Raw genomic sequence first — 23,609 nt, 5'->3', positions numbered from 1 at the left:
TATTCAAAGCTAGCTTGGGCTATATGGTGGGTTCCAGATAAGCTTGTGTAACATAAAGAGACCCTATCTCAAAGCAAAACAAGATATCTGAACAGTATTATAAATGCGGAGGGCTTGAAGATGAAGAAGGGCAGTAGGGTTATGATGTGTATCTTTTCCTTTATCTGCTGCATTACAAAAGCTTCCAGCAGAAAGACTTGGAAAGAAGCAAGAAAGAACTTACAGTTCAGGTATTATGACCAGGTGAGAGATAGCTGTGCTTTATGGAACAATCAAGTGCACTGTGAGAAGGAAAGCCATACATTCACACGGCTTACTCTCTGAGACAACGCAGGGCCCAGTCCATCGCCACTACAAATAAACAGCTTAGGCAACCTTCAGTTTCTCCCTGTACTCGGGGGGAAGACTGATCAGTTCATAAGGTCCTTAGGGACATGGAGGAGTGGTCGGACTTAGATGTCATCTTTAGGCCACCAAATGTCAAAGCAATGAAAGTTAAGTGTACAGAGATGCTGCTCTGCAGAGTGAAGGGAAAGAAAAGCCCAATCGTAAGTAAAATTGCACGTGCCTGATGGGGGCTCTATTGTGACGGTCACCGAATGACAGAGATGTAAGGTCAAGCACTCAAACATGCCTTATGTGTCACTGTATGGTTACTTCTCAGAGTTAACTTCTTTCTTACGTGCATCAGCATACACAGGAGGAACAATAAACCTTTCTACAATGAAAACAGAACTGGGGTACAGTAAGATACATGGTCGTCTTCAATCAAATTAGCAAAAGGCGACAAGGAACAACAAGCCAAAGCCGCACGGCCCAGGTTTGGCGTTAACCACGCCTAAGTGCCCACACCCCAAGTGTGCGATGTGTCACTTAAAGACTTTCCACACTGCATTTTATGGAAAGAGAAATGCACTTTTCTGTTTACAACTGAGGATAAAAGAGCTAGAGGTTTTAAATGTGCCCCTAAAATACTAATAACCAGAGAGTGCTAGAGTGAACATTCCGCTTGTTTATCTCCTCCTCCCTTGCATCCTGTAACAGTATTCAGTGGAAATAACCACTTCAGCTTCCAAGGAAAATAAATCCAGACAGTGAGACCCCAGTCAGCTGCCTCCCCGACGCGACCAGCAGGGAGAGAACGGTGTGCCTGATGAAGCCGACCGCAGAACACCGCAGCAGACTCCACGCATGCCAGCTCATCTGACTGCATCAGTGCCAGTGCCGTTCACAGTAAATCAGCAGCAACGCACCATATAATTATATCATCTGGGGGACTTTCAAGAGAAAAGAGCAGATGAGTGCTTTTAAACACAACGCTGGGAGGAAGAATATCAACAAGTTCATCAGATGTAAGTTTAAAATTAAAAATATGTAACTTCTTCAATATTAACAGAAACTGTGGAAGTACATTGAAACGTACTTTTCAAAATTCTTTTTGAAAGCTAGATTTGCACTATAGACAAATTGGTGCCAAGGGAAGAAACTGCTAAATATTCACTAATGAATCACGATTCCCACAGTGCCCACTGGACATGAGGAAGATATCAGATGAATTCAGATCCAGCCATCATAATCCCTAATTGCCCCTAAAGTGTTGGCTTCACTAAAGGACTATCACAGAACCCCTACTGCATGATGTCCAGGAGCTCAGGAAAATTCACTATGTCTAAATCACTTTCCTATCTGCCAACATTTGAAGATATCTTTCCTACATCCCACACTGACCTTTACCTAATTCTCGAATTTATTCCTCAAGGTCTTTACAAAGCCTCCCATAGATTCTACTCCATGTGTCAGCAAATCAACGTTTGGTTCTTCTTAACCGTTTGTCTCTCCCACTGTCATCCACTGGTTCTGCAGGGGATGTCCTAGCCTCATGTCTGCTAGTCCCTGGGTAGCACACATCAAAGGCCTACTCTGCAGAGACGGGCTGAACTCACACACCCCTTGCTTCAATGCACTTTAGTTAGCAAGGTTAAAGATCACGTGTGCTCTCTTCTGTAAAGTAAAAGGGACACCTTCACGTGTGACTCATCTTTGCATTCATGTTGATGACTCTTCCACCATGTCCCAAAGCATGCTAATTAAAGTGGAGAAGCTTGGGACTTTCCGACTTGAGTTTATTCCATTCATTCCCTCTCTGAAGTGGTAAAATCAAGCAGAACATGGGAAGGCCCAGTATGGTTTAGTCATTGTTTCCATTATTGAATGCCTGCTTAATCTATACAAACGAATGTGAGTGTGTTTACTACTCTGTGCTCATTGCCAGCTTAGCAGGACGCAGACACCCAAGCCATTTGGGAGGGAATGCTTCACTGTCCAATACCAACTGACACTATTCAGTTTTATTGGCTAGCTGGTCAGTCGGCTGGTGAAGGCTAGTCAGTTTTTGTTTGTTGATTTGCTTTGACACAGGATTTTGCTGGATGCCATAGTTTCAGAAGCTCATGAAAGTCCTGGTGACACCTCTTGAGTGACCGAGATTGTAGGATGTGCCACCACATCTGGAAAACAAGAAATGTTGATGAAGAGTTCATCATCCTAACTTACTTCTTGTTGGTAGCTTGCTTTTCCTTTTATGATCCATATGAGATATCCTTGGTCCATAGTGCCCAAAATTTCCCAGAGGCATGTAGATGTGGGCCTCTCTCACTTGAGGGCTGAAGTCAATCAGGCCTTTCTAGTTCCCTCACACCTGGTACTTCCTTTTGTCTACACTGACCATCTCTGGTTTAAACATCCATTTCCCCCAAAGAACACCTTGCATTTACAGACCCCCTCATTGGAAGAAGCTGCAGTCTAGGACTGGGGAGATGGTTTGGCAGTAGGGCTCACAACACAAGAGAATCTGAGTTAAAATCCCCACAACACAGGTAACTCCAAGTAGGTGTGGCAGCCCAGGGCAGAGCTGGGAGGACTGAACGAGCTAAGCTGACTGGCAAGGCTAGTGCTACAGATGAATTCCAGGTTTGACTGAGAGACTCTGCCTCAAAGAGTAAGGTGGAGGAGTGCCTGGAGTTTCCACACTCAAACACACATGTGTATGCACATGTGAACATTCGTAAATACAGCACACACATGTATGAAACAAGGAAAAAGCAGTGTGCCTTCTGTTTAACCTTTGCATGAGCCCTGAGTCTGCTCCCAGACTGCCACCGTCTGTCTGTCTCGCCGACTCACTACTCCTACAGCCTTACCACAGCCTTTGGTCCAGGGCTCCATTTCTTTCTCATCACATATCAGTTTGCTGTAATCTTTACATCTCTCATTAGCAACTTGGATCTGACAGGCCCATTCTACCATCACTCTCATAAACAAATTTTATCTCAAATTCTCCACTGTAAAATCCAAGAGCTGCTTTATTAATTGCATGGCTACAATAAATGAATCACTACTGGGAAGAAACCTGACATGACAACAGGTTTTGCTCTAAAATTCAAGGTCTGAATTTTCTGTGGACTCGGCACCTCCTGTTTCTCCCAGAATTTGCTTCTTGTTCTGAAGACACCAATACCAAGCCACTTTCATCCTCAAACGTAGATGGTATCAAAGCACTGGGACCCTTCCATCAGAGTGTTTGTCCTTATGCAATCCTTCCTGTTACAAGGAGCAGGGGATGCAGCTCAGTGGTGAAGCATGGACTTAGCATGTACAAGGCCCTGCACTCAACCTTCAGAAAGAAAAGAGAAAAGTGTGTTCCATGCAGCACACGTGATTATCAAGCAGGCTTCTAAAGGAAGTGGGTCAGAGGAATCTACAGAAACTCAGCCAAGAGCTGAAGACGTCTCCATGTGGCTTATGGATCGTGTGCCGAGAAGAAATGCTGTGTCCCTCCCACATGCTGGAAATCTGGTAATCCAGATTTCTTCATATGAATGACCATTCTGTGCTTCTTACAAACATGAAAATGCCCAACAGGAGTCAGGCACAAGGGGACCAATACGCCGAGGGTTCAGAGAGGAGCAGCAATGTCTCCTTCAACGCCCACACTCATCGTCAGCACAGAGGCATCGCTAGGGCAGGAAACCATGCCACTAAAGTCAAAGGACCACCCCAGCAATGAAGTGGCTGCCTCCCCCACTGGCCTCAGTTCATGCATTCTTAGCTTTCTTGTGAATACAACTTCCTGTGTTCTGTCTGCCCACAGTGTGGCCCTGCCTGAGCGGAGCATACAGATGAGCAAAGTGGTTACACATCTGCGTGTTTGGTGATGTGCATGCAATAGGAAGGAGACATGAAGTGCCCAAAGAGCCACTTTGCCTGAAGAGAACAACTAAACATGCAAATGGATATCAATACACCCACTGACACAAAACCTATTTGCTGTTTAAATGGCTTCCTCTGAAGATTAACTACAAAGCACTACCTACTGTGGTGGAGCAATGGCTCAGACATTAAGATCACTTGCTGCTATTGTAAAGGACATAGGTTCAGTTCCCTACACCCACAGAGAAGCTCAAACCAACCCGAAACGTCAGATCCAGGGACAGAACCTCTTCTAGCCTCTGTGGTACCAGACACGGACATGGTACACACACACACACACACACACACACACACACACACACACAGAGAGAGAGAGAGACAGACAGACAGACAGACAGACAGACACACATACACACACACACAGACAGACAGACACACATACACACAGAGAGACAGACAGACACACACACAGAGGTAGATACACATACACACACAGAGACAGACAGACAGACACACACAGAGATAGATACACATACACACACAGAGACAGACAGACACACACAGAGACAGACAGACAGACACACACACGCCCACACACACACATGCACACGCACACAGAGAGAGATAGATAGACACACACACACACACACACACACACACACAGACAGGCAGGCAGACAGATAGATACACACAGAGAGAGAAAGAGAGAGAGAGACAGACAGACAGACAGACAGACACACACACACACATACATATGTAGGCAAATGCTGATATACATATAAGAAAAGTTTATCTTAAAAATAATCAAGCACCATTGATTTAAATCAGAAAGATACTCAAAACTTCCAAAAGAAAGATTGGTGACAAATTTTTAGTTTAACCAGGGGATAAATTAAATAAGAAAATGCACCAGAATGATTCCAACATCCAAATGAAGAGTAAAGCTAAGCAAAGCCTGCCAGTCACGTGAGCCTGCACTTAGCGCCATGGTCAGAGCACTGAGAAATCTGTTAGGCCTTTAGACGTCATCTTAGGAACAGTCCCTGTGCTGCCCAGGTAATGGCTGTAGTCATGACTCATCACAGAGACTGACAAAGTAGCAAACTGTCTTTTCCTCTTTGAAAGAACCTTTTACTTTGTGTGCTTTACTCTAGAATATCTCCTTGCATTCTCCTTTATTTCATGAGTTGCTATTGGCACACTCTAGAAGCCTATATGATCTTAGCAGTAGAAACGTAGTCATGCTCATCGACAGGAAACATGTTCCCGCTAACAACTTCTGGTTTCCAAGAAGATATCTTCATGTCTCATTCCGTTACTGCAAGGCAGCCCAGCCTGGCTGCAGGTGCACAGTGTCCCAAGGGCAAGCCTCATTCTAAAGTTTTAGGATATTGTCTACATTTTGCAGTGCTGGAGATCAAATCCAAGGAAAGTGCCCTATCATTAAGTTACATCCTTACCCACAAAACTGCAGAGCCTATCAGGCTCACTGGTTTAACGCTATTGTTTAGATTACTTCCTTCTTAAAACTTGTTTAATCGTCATAATGGGTGTGACTTTGAGTTTTGTGGTTATATTATTACTCTGGGAGAGAGTGCAAGATAACAAGCTTTTCTGGGTACAGACTGGGGAGCACAGTATTTTGGGAGAAACACACCCTATACATGTGCCTCTCGCCTGTCACATCTGGCCAGACATCACCTTCATCCTCTGTGATGTCCTTGGTGTGATACAGTGCCCTAAGCTGAACTTTCCAGCAACAGTAACAGCACGGTTTTACTTACGGGAAGTTCTGGAAGCAAGAAGAGTCACTCGAGAGCCTCCTAGGAGACGGAAGCCCATTACGTTCATTTGATCATCATCTGACGGGTTGGCAAAGTCTGTAAGAAAAGGGGGAAGGAACCTGTGCATAATCACGGAGGAAGCACTGCTTTCAAACAGAAGGTCAACTGGAGAGGTTTCACACTGTTAATATTCGAAATGCACGTGTGAGCTGTGTTAGCTGATCTACGGCAGCTTCTAAACACTCGAACTTCTGCCTCACGACAGCACTCTACAATGACGTCGTTTTCTTTCTTATTCTTTTTCCACAGTTGAGTCCGGGTGTGGCTCAACAGTCACAGGATAAACTCAAGGGAAAACATCACTCTAGAAGGCAAAGGAAGGATCTCGGAATTGCAGACACCTAGGAAAAGGCCAATCCGACTTCAGAAAAAATATCACTGGCCATGCTGGTGCATGCCAATAATCCCAGGATCGGAGCAGAAAGAACTTTGGTGTGAAGCCAGCCTACGCTTCTGTCCCCAAGAAGACAGGGGGAGAGACTGAAATCAGCAGTAGCCACAGACAAAAGTACGAGAGTGTCAGAAGAGATAACCTGGGTAAAACCTGAAATATTTAAAAAGTTTGTGTTTATATCCACACCAAAACTAAAACAAAACAAAAATGAACGGTCTGTATTGAAGGGTCCTAGAGACTGCGTTCACTCTATACTAGACACTTCCCATATTATAAAGGCATTGCACCACAATAACACCATTATAAAATTATAATATCATTAAGTCCAAGCACACTTAGTTCATTTACCCTTCAAACACCATGGGTTTACCTCACTTGCAGCTGACTGTGCTCAAAAAATTTATATTCACTGGGTTGAGGAAAATCTTCTAACACAAAGTGTGGCCATTGAAGAAGTCAGCTTTACACTATATTTCAAACACTTTTGAGGTAGTCTTAACCTTTAACCTACCATATCTTTAACCTACCATCACTTTCACATCTTTATCCAAGAAATGGTCATAAATTTTACTTTTTGCAAGGGCATTATCACAAGAATATAATATAAAACATCTAAAAATAGAATATGAGTCAGATTATTTCATGGTGTCCGTCTATAACGAAATACCATGCAATAATTAAAGCCATGAATGAAAATATCTGTGGTCTACAAACATGTCCCTAACCAATATGGAAGAAAGTCTTTACGGGGGTAAAGCTTGCAAACATCACTGTAGCTGCATCAGGGAAAGAAGAGACATAGACCTGTGCACTCCTGGACGGGAGAACTAGCAGCAGGTCCCTTGTGTGGACTGATCTAGATTTTTTAAACTTCTAAACTATTTGTGATAAAAGCTAAAATCATTTCACATGTGCCCTACATTTCTTTGCAAAGAAGTAAACAAACAATTAGGGGTAGATTTAAAGCTATTTCTTTGATATGAAGCTCACTAATCTGTTTCTTTAGGTAGAATCTGTAGGTTTGACATAGCCATTGTATCTCATGTCAATGTAAAGGAGCCTTTATCACAGATGTTGTGAAATCTACTTTAAGCAACTGTATGATTCCATGATAGTGGAATACAATGGATAATGAACATGATCCATGCTCATTAAATTTAAAATGTATACGATCTTATGGAGAATATTTTTTAATTTGTCACTGTGTTGTTTCTACAGCAGTAAAATGCTGACAGGGTTGTTATTCCTACAATGTCAACAAGGCAGGCTCCAAGACAGTAGAAAAGTAGGAGCCACAAAGCTCTGTAAACTCATAGCTTGAACAATAACTCTGGCTCAGGACCTACGACTGCACTCAGTCCTAGGGCTTTGAAATCTAGCACTTAAACCTTATCACCAGCACTGGCTAATGTGTTACTACCGTTCAGCGTATAACTTCCAACTATGCCTCCATGGAAGTCAGTACAGTCCAGGGGATTAATCGATTCATGCAAGGCCCTGCAAGGCAAGTGGCCGTTACAATTTCACAGGCCAACTTTGTTACAGAAATGAGGAGAGGAAGAGACCGGAGAAAGGAAGAAAGTAACAGGGAGCAAAGCACAAAAAATCACTGTGTGTGCACAAGCTCAATTCAAAACCAAGACTTGCAGGACTGTTCAAAGGAACAGAACACTTTAGAGATTTTGTTTTCCATAGCAACAAGTAAATAAAGATTTTAAAGCCTGTCTGGTGGCTGCGAGTGGGGATGAACGCCTTTAATCCCAGCACTCAGGAGGCAGAGGCAAGTGGATCGATCTCTCTGAGTTCTGAGTGGGTTAGGAGAGCCATGGCTACAGGGTGAGACCCTGTCTCAAAGTAAACAAGCCCTGCTCTCCATGAATAACAAACAAAGCATTTTATATAACAACACAAAGAGTGACTTACTACAAACTTCTCAGACTTTGTGGGTCCTAAACCCTACTCCTCAAACACAAGAGTGAGGAGGCATCCACAGTGAGCAAGGCGAATTCTAATAGAGTACTTTTAAAAGCTGTTCAACGCTAAGGTTTTTTTCTTTTGATTCAAGGTCATTACTAAGAAAGGGATAGATCCGAAGAGGAGCTGGAAAGGCTATAGGAGCCTGAGGTGATGGGCGACTCCAAGGAAACAGTACCTGATGTGCACATGAACTCACAGACTGTGGCTGCGTGCACAAGGCTGACACAGGATCAAGCCACATGGGGTCCCAGTGCTAACAGGGGAGGTAGACATGAGCTTCCCACCCCAACCAAGAAACTATTTGCAACTTGTAACTGCTGGCAACGGCCATGCCCAGTACCTGATGAGCACAAAGCTAACTCTGGTGAAAGTTGCTTAGGGTTTGGAGTGGGAGTGGGGGAGTGGGGTGGGGGGGTGGGCAGGTTTGCAGGGAGAAGAAAGTAAGAATATCAAGTTACATGGTGGAGTGTTGGGATGGAGCAGGAAGAAAGTGGGAGAAGGAAAAATCATGATCAAAATATATTGTTTGAAAAAAGTTATAATAAAATAAGAAAAAAAGAGAGAGAGGTATATTCCAAACCTTGATTGCAAAGCTGTTTTACCTAATCAAAGCTGCAGTTCTCCTAGGGCTTTATTTCTTTGGAAGGTCTCACCCTCACCAATCACCCCAACCTACTCTATGGCCCTCAAGCCCAAGACAGGACAGAGCCGTTTGCTCCTCCTCCAGGTGCCGTAGACAGAACAGCCATGAGGAATGGGAACAGCCATGAGGAACAGCCATCCAGGAGACAACCCTCAGAAGTTTCCAAAGGGTCTACAGTCCTGACCTGTGAGTGAAGACCGCTTTCGGGGTAGAGGGGGTCAAATGACCCTTCCACGGGTCCTAAGACCACTGGAAAACACAGCTCTATACATTAGAATTCGTAATTGTAACAAAGTTACAGTCATGAAGTGGCAACAGAAACAACTTTATGTTTGGGGTCACCACAACATGAGGAACTCTATTAAAGGGTCGCACAGCATTAAGAAGGTTGAGAACCACTATCTACAATAACACTGAACAATAAACACTTACATTTAGAAGCAAAACCTCCAACCTAGCAAGAAACATTTGATTTTTTTATATATGAACAATGAGGCAAAATGATTATAAAAATGGCAATTAAATATAAAAGGTGTATCTTACCATAACCTTACTCGAATAGACTGCGACCTTTGAACGGGCGCATGAGACCAGAAGGATGCTAAGTGCTTCGGTGTCCTCACCGATCAGGTACTGATATTACCTATTCCCTGTGGAATCCCCATTTCTGAGCTCATGGCAGATGACTCCAAGTCCTACCTGGGAAGAGGCCCAGCAGACTGACAGGAGATTTATTGGTGTCAATGGTCAGTTTGTGGCTTGCAGTTTTTGAAGGTTGACCGGGGAGGCAAATTAGGTTCAGAGGAAGTCTAAATTTACATTGGATAACCCGAGGAATACCTGAAATTTAAAAAAGAAAATGTAGATCTGAGTTTGACAAGTAATTTGGGAAGAAACAATGTGCAGTCCAAGCAGACGCCCTAGCAAGCCTGCCGCCTGCCGCCTGCTCAGCTTAGGTCACAGAACTCACATGCATTACCCGGGGTCAGATTCTAGTAGGAAAAAGAGAGGGGGAGGGGGAGGGGAGGGAGGAAATATACGCAAATAAGAAGAAATAAGAAACATTATACTGAGTGAGGTAACCCAGAAAGATAATCCCCACGCTTTCTCTCACTGGTGGCCCCTAGCCCTGAACCTTTCGATGTAAGTCCCCAACCTGAAGTAAGTGAAGAGACAAGGGACAGGGAAAGGCCATGGGGTGTCGGGGGGGGGGGGGCTCTAGAAGAAGCAGCAGCAGACAGAGTCACTACAAAGGGAGAAACGGGAAAACAGAAGGAAGACTTACCTGGGTGGGGGTAACAGAGAGAGGAAAGGAGAGTAAATAACACTAAGGATGCTTTAAAGAGCCATAGAGAATTATGCCATTCTATGTTCAATTAAAAATACATACAATATGGGTATGCATAAATACTTTAATAGAAGTTACTCCAGTTGTGGTAACAAATGCTCACCACAAAACAGACTATCAAAACTCTGGCATGGGAAGGAAGCTTCCTTTCAGGTCATTGGTCACAGTACCCCAGACACACACACACACACATACACACACACACACACACACACACACACAACGTATAGTCTGTTAGCATTGCCCTGATCAGCTCCCAGACAGAGGACCTGGGAGAATCGAGCAGGAACTAACCGAGAAGGCTCCTCCCTGAGAACTGGTCTTATAGTTTGGGAAAGAGCAACGCATGCTACCAAGGGAGAAGAGCCATCAAGACTACTACCCGGGTCTAAGGCCTGAGAGTCACGATGACCAGACTAGACAAATATTCTGAAAGACACGATAGAGGTATTCTATCCTGGGGCAATCAACAACCATCTAACTGGGCTCAGCCGGAAAGAATGCATGCCTGGAACTAGAAAATGAACCCGTGCCCAGTAAGGCCACGGAGTCTAGAGAACCTACGGCTGCCATGTTTGTAAACCAGTGTAATTTATAACTGCACTCTAAACACTCATCCTTATATCCACAGGTAAGTGTAGCTCTCACCTCACTCAGGGAAGCTCCCCTTTATAGCAGAGAAAGACCATTAGGGAAAGCCAGTACTTGTGAAAACACAAAGCTGAACACTGGCTGCCTGTCCCCAGTTGATACACTGACCATCAATCCCTACAGCTCAGACTTCATCACAGAAGAGGGAGTAGAAAGACTGTGAGAGCCAAGGGCCAGGACGTCTGCTGCAAGGCAGTCTTCTTTAAGAAGAGGAAACCAAGCAGAGGGGGCTGGGAAGAGGTAGACCTGGGAGGAGAGGGGGAAGGGTAGTGGTGAGTATATTTGAAGTACATTGTATGAAATTCTTAAGGAATTCGTGAAAAAAATATTTTTAAAAAGAGTTTAAAGGAATGTAGGCTTAAGGTCTATCTTTAAAAAGCAAACAAGCCCATTTGGAAAACATAAGAATCATCCAATCACTGAGACAATTCGTCAATGTCTTCAAAGCCCAGCCCTAGCCCACATCAGTTGAAGTAGCAGAGATAAGCACACAGCTTCTGTGAACTCTTTGTCATCTCACATCAGCGTACCCAAGGCGCTCTAGCTCATCAGCTGTTTGTACGCACTGAGGATTCAAGTTATATTAGTCACTATTCTTAGTAAATCAAGACTATGGAAATACAGGAGTACAAAGTACAGGAGCAATTCTGAAGTTTATGACGATTTTACACATTGCTATCAAAAATGTCATTTTTAGTAGAATTAGGTCTCATCAAGAAGTTAATTCGCATTATAGTTTTAAGTTCTAATTTTTCAAGCCCAACCACCTAACCATAAATGTTATCAGCACTCATGCGGGTATAGTTAAGCAGATAACTGCATTAAATAACAAGTTTGAATAATAATTCTCAAACTTATTTTAAGTCACTTTTCTGACTTTTACAGAGCATGAAACTAAATTTATAAGGTTATTTATTTATAAAATCTAAAGATCAGTACTTTAACATTAAGTTTGCTCTCCTTTCAGTCTATGATTCTGATGGGAACAAAAACATAGACATCTGTATCTTAGTGAAGCACTGTACAGAAACAGAAAACTCAAAATGTCTACTGTGCTTGGTGGGCTCACTCACTGATTCTCCATTTCTCTGTAGCAGAGTCAGTGAGAACTCAAAAGTAGTAAAAACAGAAGCAGTTAAAATATGGCTACGTGACCCAAGCAGGAGCCTTGAAATTTGAACTATATTTTGTCAAGATGACTGAGTTGTCTTAATCCCATTGAAGACGGATGGGCTTGACTGTCTCCTTTCCAGTCAGGACAGTGAGGGCATCACTGGTGCTGAGTCTCCTGATAGGAATTAAATGCGGTTTCTGATCGTGTGGGGCATTACCTGTCATTCTCCTCGACGTAATCTATTACCCATCATCTCCCACCTAGCTCAGGTTTTGTTCATAACCAACAGATGTTAAATCCACTTCCGGAATCCTAGATGTAAACTATACCTGGTGTTTCTTCAGAAAGGTCCCTGAGTATCACTTGCTGATGGTCTGTGAGGATTTTAGGGGCATATGCATTTGTACTTAATAATGAGGAAATGTTTTGAGTCAAAATATTATGGTAACAGGATCTAAGATACTTTCCAAGCCACAGCTCTCAATTCCACCACACACATAAAAAAATTACAAAGTGCTCCTTTGCTAACTTTAAGGAAATTTCCATATATTACACGCATCCTCAGATTATGAAAATGAAGTCATAAGCAGGATTCTATTCTAATACATAGGTTACAGCCCGGGCTGATAGACAGAGTGTGGAAAGGACAAAGCTGGCTTCTATCTCTTTAACTTTAAATGAACAGGACAACAAAAACGTTTTGCCTCTGCTTGGTCTATACACAAAGGAAGCAATCGAATCCATACTTTCAAATAAATCCTAAGTTAACCGTTCAAACGAATCTTCTTCAAACCCTTCAAACCCGGTACCTGGCTTCTACACCGTTTGCACCAGGCACATGGACTTGTGATTTAACGGTTAGGAATGACCAACAACGCTGTCTTTATATTAAACTAAAGAAACTGGTGAGAATATAGGGTTCAGAATGGAAACAAACTAAAGAGATGGCTCTGTGGATAAGAGCACTGGCTACTTCTTCCAGAGGACCTGGGTTCAATTCCCAGCACACTGACCATGACTGCAGTCCCAGGGAGTCTGACGCCCTCTTCCAGCCTCTGCAGGTACTGCATGCATGTGGTGCACATGCTACACACATGCATGTGGTGCACACACACTGAGGCAAAACACCCATACACAAAACACAAAAATGGAAAAACACAAAAACGCAAGTATTTTTAAACAGAAAAAGAAATGAAAACACGCAGGCAGTACTAACTAGCTCAGTAGGGAAAATGCATTATAATAGAATTCACATGTCACTGGCACGGGACAGTGACACTCCAGGGCAAGGTCTGCAGGAGCTAGGGTTTGTAAAATGTCTCCGGAATTTCTCTTACTCTGGGAACTATGAGCCTGTTCCATAGGACATCTGGAAAACATTATTTGGACCATCGTGACACTCTTACTTAAGAAATTGATTATAGCTACTTTTTAAATAGTAACAGCTTGAAATATTTTGCCACTAAGAAAAAAAATGATTTTTTTTTAATTGAGAAACTAGATGTGAAGGGTTATATATGCTCGGCCCAGGGAGTGGCACTATTAGAAGGTGTAGCTCCGTTAAAGTGGGTGAGTCACCGTGGGTGTGGGCTTTAAGACCCTCATCCTAGCTGCCTGGAAGCCTGTATTCTGCTGGCAGCCTTCAGATGAAGATGTAGAACTCTCAGCTCCTCCTGCACCATGCCTGCCTGGATGCTGCCATGCTCCTGCCTTGATGATAAAGGACTGAACCTCTGAACCTGTAAGCCAGCCCTTACTAAATGTTGTCCTTATAAGAGTTGCCTTGGTCATGGTGTCTGTTCACAGCAGTAAAACCCATCATATACTTTGTTCTCTGGTTAAGTCTCATGAAAAGCATTTTAAACAAGCATAGCAAGCTGAGAAAGGGAAAATATAAAATATATGGTTCTAATATTAAAGGGGTCAGATTAATATCTAAGATGCTAGATTAACAAGATGATGCTTATGAAAGAAAATTAGAACGCTGCTACCGTGTAGCACTCCAGTCCACTCCAGTCCAAGCAAAGCCCACTCACTATGATAACAATCTCTAGTGCTCAGTTAGACAGGAACATCTTCCTGTCAGAGGTGTGTTTCCCCTGAGATATGTACAGTAGCAAATCTGGCTCCCAATTAATTATTCTTCAGGCTATAAATGTATCAAAGAATCTGGAGCTAAAGGCTCATAGAGGGGACAAGTGTGCATGTGCATGTATGTGTGTCTGTCTGTGTGTGTGTCTGTCTGTCTCTCTGTGTGTGTGTCTGTCTCTGTCTGTGTGTGTGTGTCTGTCTCTCTGTGTGTGTCTGTCTGTCTATCTGTCTGTGTGTGTGTGCGTGTGCGTGTGTGTGTGTGTGTGTGCGTGTGTGTGTGTACACATGCTTGTAATAGAGAAGAAAACTGGAGCTGAAGAAACAGCTCCATGGTTAAAAGAACTTGCTGCTCTTCCAGAGGACCTGTGTTTGACTTGCAGCACTCGCATGATGAGTTACATCCTCTGTTACTCCAGTTGCTGGGGAGAGGGTTGAACTCTCTCTCCTTGGGCACTAGGCACAGGCATACACACTTAGAAGCAGGAAAGAAACAATACTATAAAATAAACTTCCTTTAAGGAAAGAATCACATCTATTCCGGGAACTTTCAAGCCTTGTGTTGTGGCACCATTGTAACCAGAGCTGGAATTCAGAGGTAGAGGATAAGAAGTTTAAGGTCATCCTGAATTACATAGCAACTTTGAGACTAGCCTGGGCTACATGGAACCTTGCTTCAAGAAAAAGAGAAAAATTAAAGATATGGTCAGTGTTGTTCTTGAAGCAGTTTTGATTCTGTTAAGTAAGACTAATTGGTCCTGTTTCTGTGCCATCAGGGACACTTACTCTATGTTGCTGGGAAAACTGCCAGTAGAGCTGGCTGGTTGAGCCCTGGCTGGTTCAGCCCTAGCTGGTTCAGCTCTGGCTGCTTCAGCCCTGGCTGGTTGAGCCCTGGCTGGTTCAGCCCTGGCTGGTTCAGCCCTGGCTGGTTCAGCCCTGGCTGGTTCAGCCCTGGCTGGTTCAGCCCTGGCTGGTTCAGCCCTGGCTGGTTCAGCCCTGGCTGGTTCAGCCCTGGCTGGTTGAGCTCTGGCTGGTTGAGCCCTGGCTGGTTGAGCCCTGGCTGGTTCAGCCCTGGCTGGTTGAGCTCTGGCTGATTGAGCCCTGGCTGGTTCAGCCCTAGCTGGTTGAGCTCTGGCTGGTTCATCTGGGGGAACAGAGTGTTCATCACTCATTGGCTCTGACAGCGATCTAGTCACTGACCAGTCTGACTTTGCTATACAGCATTTTGAATCTTTAATCAAATATACTCACCTTTCTTTCCCAGGCTTCCCTCTTATAACCCACTAGAGGAAATGGATAGTAGCAACCACTACAATGTAATTAATCACAAAATCATTTATCAACCAGAGAGGAATTTTATATCAAAACCACCCTGAATGAACAATTTTTCCAATATAAAGATTGTAATTACCCCTGGCATACACACCAGCCCAGGACCACTTTTAAACAGGAAGCCAAAATGTGCTTGAAAAAAAAAAAGGGCCGGTGTGTGTGTGTGTGTGTGTGTGTGTGTGTGTGTGTGTGTGTGTGTGTGTGTGTGTGTGTGTGTGTGTGTGTGCTTGTGTCTGTGTGTACACATATACAGGAGGAAGACAGCCATATCTACACATCACCCTTCTATAGAAGGCCTGCAAAGTCTCTCTGAAAGTGCTGGAGTAACTCCTTAGTGCAAACAAGAAGCCTGGAGCAGCAGCTCTGTCGGTCGCCAGGGCTTCTGGAACCTTCCAGGAGTGGCTGGCCACAGATCCTCTCGTCTGCAGCCATGTTTTCCTCTGCCCACGGAATGGAACTTCAGTGCAGAAACAGCGGAAGCTAACTCTTGTGGGACCACATAAAGCCTCACCTCCTGCTTCTCTGATGCCTGAGAGCAGAGGTACTTGTCTGCAACCCAGCCTGAGGGGACCAGGACACCTCAATGGATCTGTCTTTGCAGCAGGAGGCCTGTGGGGGGCAAGTCTGAGTGGCAGGAGATTGGGCTTTTTTACTATTAGATACAGCTGACATTTTCAATTCCACTCCCTCATGTGTACTGATAGTTAAAACCATGTCCAAAATTATTTAAAATCATTGTTGCCTGTGCATTAAAATATGAAAATTTCCATGTTTTCTACTTCTGGCACTGTCTGAGCTGAACTTACGATAAAGGGGTTAAACATCTTTCAGCAGCAACCTTAATGGACTCTATTAAACTTAACTGCTTGAAGAATGTGGTAGGATACAAAACTTAAATTAAAATTGTACCAGCTACATACACTGTTGAGAATTAGAATTTAAGTAATATTAGTTTTTCATCAACTTCATCTTATCAAGTTTCATGTTACTAAGCCACAAATCTACACTATTACTAATTAAGACATTTCTCATATATATATGCTTAGCTTCAGCTCTCATGAGAGCAGAAGCCATGTGACCCTAACTGCATCACTGTCCAGCTCCGGTGAGTGTCGGGTAGTGGTGCTTGCCTTCCTGCACTAGGGAGGCGAGGCTGGCAGACCTTGGGAGCTCCCCTGATCTACATAGTGAGTTCTAGAACAGCCTTGCCTGCACAGTGAGTTCCAGGACAGACAGGGCCATCTAGAGAGACCCTGTCTCAAAGTATAAGAAAAAACGAAAGGGAGCAAAAAGGACAGTGTGAGTAAATACTGCAGGTTTAATGGTGGGTTAGTTATTTCTACTTAATTAAAACTAGTTATAAATATTATTATATAAAATTTGTCTTAGAAGGTATCTTTAATAAAGATAACCTAATAGGTTAAATCTACATATCTAAAGGGAAGAGTACATTAAGAGATACTTGAATGCCTAGTGTGTACCCTGACACTGTGCAATTCAAACACGAGTCACACATTTCTATCCTTAAAGCTCACACCGATTGGAAAACCTAAGAAACAAACTCAAACTGAGGTATGTGGGATGATGTCATTATGCAGGTCAAGGCAGGTACAAGCTAGAACGAGGCCTATAATTGGATGAGAAGGAAGGATGGGCGGGAGAAAAGTTGAAGGAGGAGGAGGAGACTGGAATGAAACTGCAGAGAGAACATGGAGGCTGACGTTAAGATTCCACTCTGTGTATTTACAGGTTGTTGTGAATATTCCTAAGCGATGGATGTGTACAGGGCTTTGTATGTTTAGGTGGGCAATTATATCTTATCAATTGGATCAGAGGTTATTGTGTTGTGTGTTCTTTCATGTAGTGATTTAAGTTTAAGAGAGTGTAGCGGCTAGAGACACTGGGCCGCCACAGAGTTGGGATGTGTGTTTCTGACATGCTGGAAACCTGCCTTGGGAACTAGGTGGGTGAGAGATTGCTGCCAGGCTCAGAGAGAGGCCTTCAGCAGTGTGATATGGGATGGAGCAGAGCGGGTGAGAGGCTTTGCTGACTGAGATTAAGATATCCAACAGATATCTTGGGTCACTGCGGTGTCGGACCTAGTGACAAGACAGCATTTTATTTTTTATAGTTTTACAGCCACAGAGGTATGCATGTCCTGTGGTAAAATGAGATACAGCACTAACCCCTGTGGCCAGACCATTCATCCAGAACTTCTGGGTGAGGCAAGACACAGTTGTATAATAGTGCACACAGCACTCTTACAAGACACAAAGGTTGGTCTGCTTGAGGATGTGGAAGAATATTTAAAATTAACTGACATGTACTTTATAATTCCTTATTCTTTAATTGAAGTAAAATAATCTAATATGAAACATGTGCTAATGACTTTCAGCAAAAATCTGCCAATGTTTCTGATGTTTCTCAAAAAAGGCACAATGGGTCTGGAGAGATGGCTCAGCAGTTAAGAGCACAAGCTCTTCTTCCCAAGGCCAGGCAGCTCGCTCTTCCCTAACTGCAGCTGCAAGGGATGGCAGCCCTCTTCTGGACTCCAGGGTGCCTGCACTCACACATGCACACACACCCAACAGCCTCACATACGCACACATAATTAAAAATAAAGTGAATCTGTTTTAGAAAGTCATCCTAGTCCAATCCTTCACCTCAACTGTAATGATAACCCTCTAAAAATAGGCACACTTCCCTTCATAGCAAGACTAAGACATTCGCCTCACTTTGAAGGAGTCTGTTACGCCGTAAGTATATGTAATGGGTTCATTTGTGGTATAATGCCCATTGAGTTTAGCAATAATAATTTTATTTTACCCTGGAAATTCATTTTTCCCTTTATCTTTTAACTTACCATCAGGATTTCGATCTATCCGTTAGAAGCAATGCAAAGGAAGGGAGAGAAGGAACACAAACTAATTATCTGTGGCAAGGCTGCAACACAAGCTTGATACATATCTGTTTGAAATGCAATTTAAACTTTCAAAGATTCTGCCACACTTCCCTCTGAGAAAACAAAAGCCTTATTTGAAGAGCAACCCCCAAGTAAATGAAATTCAACAGTGTATTTATTTACACCTCTGTTCTCAAAACTCTGAGAATGTTACTCCAGTGTAAATATGCTTTTAAAAAGTTCAGTATTGGGGCTGGGGATTTAGCTCAGTGGTAGAGCGCTTGCTTAGCAAGCACAAGGCCCTGGGTTCGGTCCCCAGCTCCGAAGAAAAAAAAAAAAAGAAAACTGTCCAAAATGGTTTCAAAACACAAATATGAAATTGCTGTGACAGCTGACAACCAGCTTTGCTACACTGAAATGGCATTGCTACATTCCTACATGGAAACACTTTTCAACTGAGACAACTGACTTTATATTCTAACCAACAACTGGCATCAACTGCTGCTGGGAGATAATCGCCACACAGGAAAGGAAAAGAGTATCACACCAAAATCCACCACGTTCAAAGCTCTAACAAGCTACTACTCCCTCCTAGACTACAGACAACCTAACAATGCCTACTAAGTACAATCTAATGATATCTAACAATTTGCATGCTGATTTTAAAAATAAAAATTTGGGACTGGAGAGATGGCTCAGTGGTTAGGAGCACTGACTGCTCTTCCAGAGGTCCTGAGTTCAAATCCCAGCAACCACATGGTGGCTCACGACCATCTGTAATGGGATCTGGTGCTCTCTTCTGTCTGAAGACAGCTACAGTGTACTTATATATAATAAATAAATCTTTAAAAAAAAATTTAAATCTTAAAGTAAAAAGAAAGCACTGACTTGAAGTCCAGATGAAAAAATGTTACAGACCTGTTCTCAAACACTCTAACGTGAAAGTAGGGTTTGTTTAGTAGGCTAAGAACTATCTAAGATTGAATAGCGATTTAAGGTTATAGGAACCTTTGTTTTCTCCCTAATTCGTATTAGATTTTGTGGTTTAAATAAATGAAGTCTGATCTAGAGAGCATTTTCCTAGCGCTAATAAAATACTTGCTATGGAGGGAAAGGAGAGGACCATACCCACAGAAACCAGGCGAGCACACTTGTCAGCACCACAGTTCCTGGGAGTCATTCACAGTAGAAGGGAACATCCTTAAACACAGTCACTTAGCTTCCAGCCGCAATAATTTAAACTTGGTTATGAAGCTGCAAATCACCATGTTTACCTGTTGCTCTGGAGTACGAAACAACAGCATTTCCTTCTAATTCAGATGGTGTATAAGTTTTCTTCAGGTACACAGAGAATGTTACGATGCTGGTCATGTCTGGTGCTACAGGGAACATGAAAGTCATACATATGTTACACAATGGGGGCAATTATTAATTAAACTTTGTGCAGCATCTACTATGCGTCGGGTATTTCAGTAAGCACTTTGAGCAGCCTCTCTTACAGTCATCGCAGAGATGCTGTAAGGTAGGCAGACACCATTATCACCTCCACTGTGTAACTGTGAAGGGACCGGACTACAGAGGTAAGAACCAAGGTGACAACACTGTTATAGGCCAGGAACGGACTCTACACGTGGTATCTAGTCCTCAACCCTACATCTCTTCACCTTGTCAACAGACAGAGAAAACAGGGGCAACATAAAGGCGCCAGAAAGTCTGTGGTGGCTACAGCGAAGTCTGAATGGGATGGGACGTGGATGGCACGCTAACATGTCATGGAGTCTGACTGTGCTGCTGCCCAGGGTTGGAGCACACAGAGCCTCTGGAGTTTAACCAGAACAATTCTTGAGAATGTTTCAGAAGGATTACCAGAACGAGAAGGCTCAGAAGGTAAAGGCATTGCTGCCACGCCCAAAACCTGAGTCCTAACTCCAGGGTTTACATAGAAGGAAAGAACTCGTTCTTGCAAGTTCTCCTCTAAACTATGGCAAGTAAAATCCATATGTATATTTATGGGAATACAAAATAAATGTTAAAAATTAAAATAACAATGTGAAAAAATTTTAAAAAATAAAAATTTTAAAACTCGTAAAGAAAGACAAATTAGAAATATTGCTTAAAATAGAAAGGAAGCTGGAGACATACTCCTTGACATTCATCCCAGCATTCTAAGAGTTCAAGAACAGCCTGATCTACACAGTTAGTTCTAGGACAGCCAGAGCTATGCAGAGAGAACCTGTCTTAAAACTGAGAGAGAGAGAGAGAGAGAGAGGAGGAGAGAGAGGAGAGGAGGGAGGAGGGAGGGAGGAGGGGGAGGAGAGGATAGAGAGGGGGAGGGAGAGGGGTTTAAAGCTAACCAAGACACCATGTTAACTGGACCAACAACTAACAACTGTGTTTCGAGTGGGATTCTATACAAAGAGCCCTTAATAATTGCCATTGTACGACATGTTTAGCATTTTATACCTTACTATATTCTTTATAGTTTCATTTTCTAATTACACTTTCCAAACAATCCTGTCAGATGTTATTATTCTCTATTTACCAGTTAAAAGAGCTACTAAAACAGGTCACCCAAATCATGCGTCGAGTACTGTAGGAGACAGAGTTCAAACTTGGGCCCAGTCCTAAGCCAGGTTCTATCTGCAAATGTTACTGGGGAAAATTAGAGAAAGACTTCCAGGGCCGTGGACGTAACTCAGTGGTATAGTTCTTACCTGATACGCATGAAACTTCAATCCCTGGCAGCTCACACATACACACGCACACACACACACACACACACACAGAGAGAGAGAGAGAGAGAGAGAGAGAGAGAGAAAGACAGAGAGACAGACAGAAAAGACAGAGAGAGAGAGAGACAGAGAGACAGAGAGAGACAGAGAGCCTTCAAATTATAGTATTTGAATACAATAAATAGATACAGCTAGTTAAGGAATTTACTTAGAAATGTATAATCTAAAAAATTATTCATTAAATAACCCTACTTACTACGTGGAGAAGAAATAACAGTGAAATAATGCAAGTGTTTCCCAGGAAGATGTCAGGGCTGCTACTTAGAAAGGAAATGCAGCCCTGAGATAAGCGCACTGTTAGAGCACCCCACGCCACAGGAAAGGCCAGTACAGGACAAGAAGCTTACCCACAAAGTCAAAGGTAAACTGATCGCAAGTCAATTGTAATGGCGGCTGCACATACACTGACAGCTTGACCTTCTGCAACACCACTTGATTCTGCAGGGTAATCTAAAGACACAGAAATTATTAATAATATACCATTTCACCTTAATCACATTGATAAACTATTAAGATCAACTAAAGATCGTTAAGAAATAAGTTAGGAAACCCGGTAAAACACAGTAGCTGTTGTAAAACAGTCACAGCAGAACATTCGCAGTAGCCAAAGAGTAGCAAGGAGGCCAACACTCACCACGGTGACAAACAGAGTGGGGTCTACACCACAAAATTATATTCAGCAAAAAGAAAAGAAGCTGGCACATACACTATGAAAACTATTAAACTAAGTTAAAAACAGACTAACCACAAGGAATCATCACATCGAGTATAATTCTATTTACACAAAATGTATAGACCTCTTCCCCTGCAAAGCCCAGAAACTACCTCAGAAGAGGGAGCAGAAATACTTTAAAGCCCAGGCTGGGAGACTGAGCTCAAACAGTGACTTTGGACCTGGCCAGGGCACTGCACCCATGAACTCATGGCAGCAATGGTTTGGTGCATAAGACCTGACTAAGATTAAGCCAGTCCACCATCCAGCATGGAGGAGAAAGGGTTCACCCCTGCTGAGGGGAAACTGACAGCTGCTGACTTCTAAGGCAGGGAGAGACAGTTTTTTGGGAGCGGTGTGGGTTGACCACACTCCAGTGGATAACTTCATACCATGAATATATGGTCAACGCAAACTGAACTCGTTAATTTATAAAAAACAAAGGCAACAGAAATTGTGGGTGGGCAACAAGTCATCGAGGTGTTAAAAAGGACAAGAGCTAAATATGATCAACTACACTGTACACACTTCCCCAATATGTACCTATGTGTTACACAGAGGAAGCCTATTGTGAAACGCCCCCAAGAAAAACACCTTATTTAAATGTTCAATACAGTAAATAGAACAGTGCCTCTGTGAAAACTATATACATTAGCAGCTGCTGCAGAATGAAAAAGATAAAGAATGACAATTAAATAGCTATTGTCATTTCTTTTAAAAGGATAAAAATAGTCTACAGTTAGATGGGGTGTGGCTGCAGATGTGCACAGATGCTACCCATTGTTGTGAGCTGCTCAACTGTATACAGTGACCCTCAGTGTCCGAGAGAGAACGTCTTCTCGTCTGCTGAGGAACTGCCCGGCATGACCGTGTTTGTTCTCTCCTTATACGCAGGTGCACTGGCGTGGATTAGTTACCTTATCTAGAATCAATATACTTATCTTTACGAAGGGCAATTCCTCACTTATATGGACTTACAGCTCTAGGGCATATCACGGCTCTACATTTTCTTCTGATCACAGAAATATGACAGCATAAGCAGTCCTAGTCAGCATCAAAGAGGGTGTTAACTACACACTCCTGAGGGATCAAAAGTCCAAAAACCCACCATCCGACTTAGCGGTGCCAAGAACTCCTTCCCCTGTAAGAACCAGAAGGTAAGGTCTGTGGGATGTAGTTTTCCGGGAAGCTGAGGAGTGCCGATGCGGGAAGCCCGGATACTGCCTCACTCTCTCCTGAAGAGGAGTGTCGGTAGCAACATCAGCCTGGGCATCTTCATGGGTGCACTGCCACAGTGTCAGTGACTGTATCAAATAATGAACAGCTTGCTGCCTTGCACTGGACATCTTGTCTCCGTGGTTTTGATCTCCTGAAGGTTTCAGCCACTTGGAACTGTCTATTTCAGAGGACTCTGTCTAACGATTAGCGGACAGCCAATGAGCACTCTAGACAGGGTCACTCGGAATATCTAGAGGCAGACTCAAGTACTGAGTCTCACCTCCTCGGGTGGTCCTTATCTGCAACCTGGCTGAACATGAGCCTTCTGTGTGCTTCCTTCACACAGAGCAGTTCAGTCTGATTACGATGCTATCACATGAGGGAG

At 43.2% G+C, this 23,609-nt stretch overlaps 1 protein-coding gene across 1 annotated transcript in view; it reads right to left on the bottom strand.

Annotated features, from left to right (window-relative positions):
* Bbs9 (Bardet-Biedl syndrome 9) overlaps window positions 1-23,609 on the bottom strand; it is a 405,125-nt gene that overhangs the window by 188,435 nt on the left and 193,081 nt on the right. The window contains 5 exon segments of the mRNA XM_032909494.1: window positions 5,994-6,089; window positions 9,767-9,907; window positions 18,464-18,478; window positions 19,777-19,881; window positions 21,642-21,744. Coding sequence (XP_032765385.1) covers window positions 5,994-6,089; window positions 9,767-9,907; window positions 18,464-18,478; window positions 19,777-19,881; window positions 21,642-21,744 — 460 coding nt within the window.

The sequence above is a fragment of the Rattus rattus genome, chromosome 8 (assembly GCF_011064425.1).
Source record: "Rattus rattus isolate New Zealand chromosome 8, Rrattus_CSIRO_v1, whole genome shotgun sequence".
Taxonomy (NCBI): domain Eukaryota; kingdom Metazoa; phylum Chordata; class Mammalia; order Rodentia; family Muridae; genus Rattus; species Rattus rattus.
Note: the sequence above shows the minus strand (reverse complement) of the source record. Positions and strands in the feature narration are given on the sequence as shown.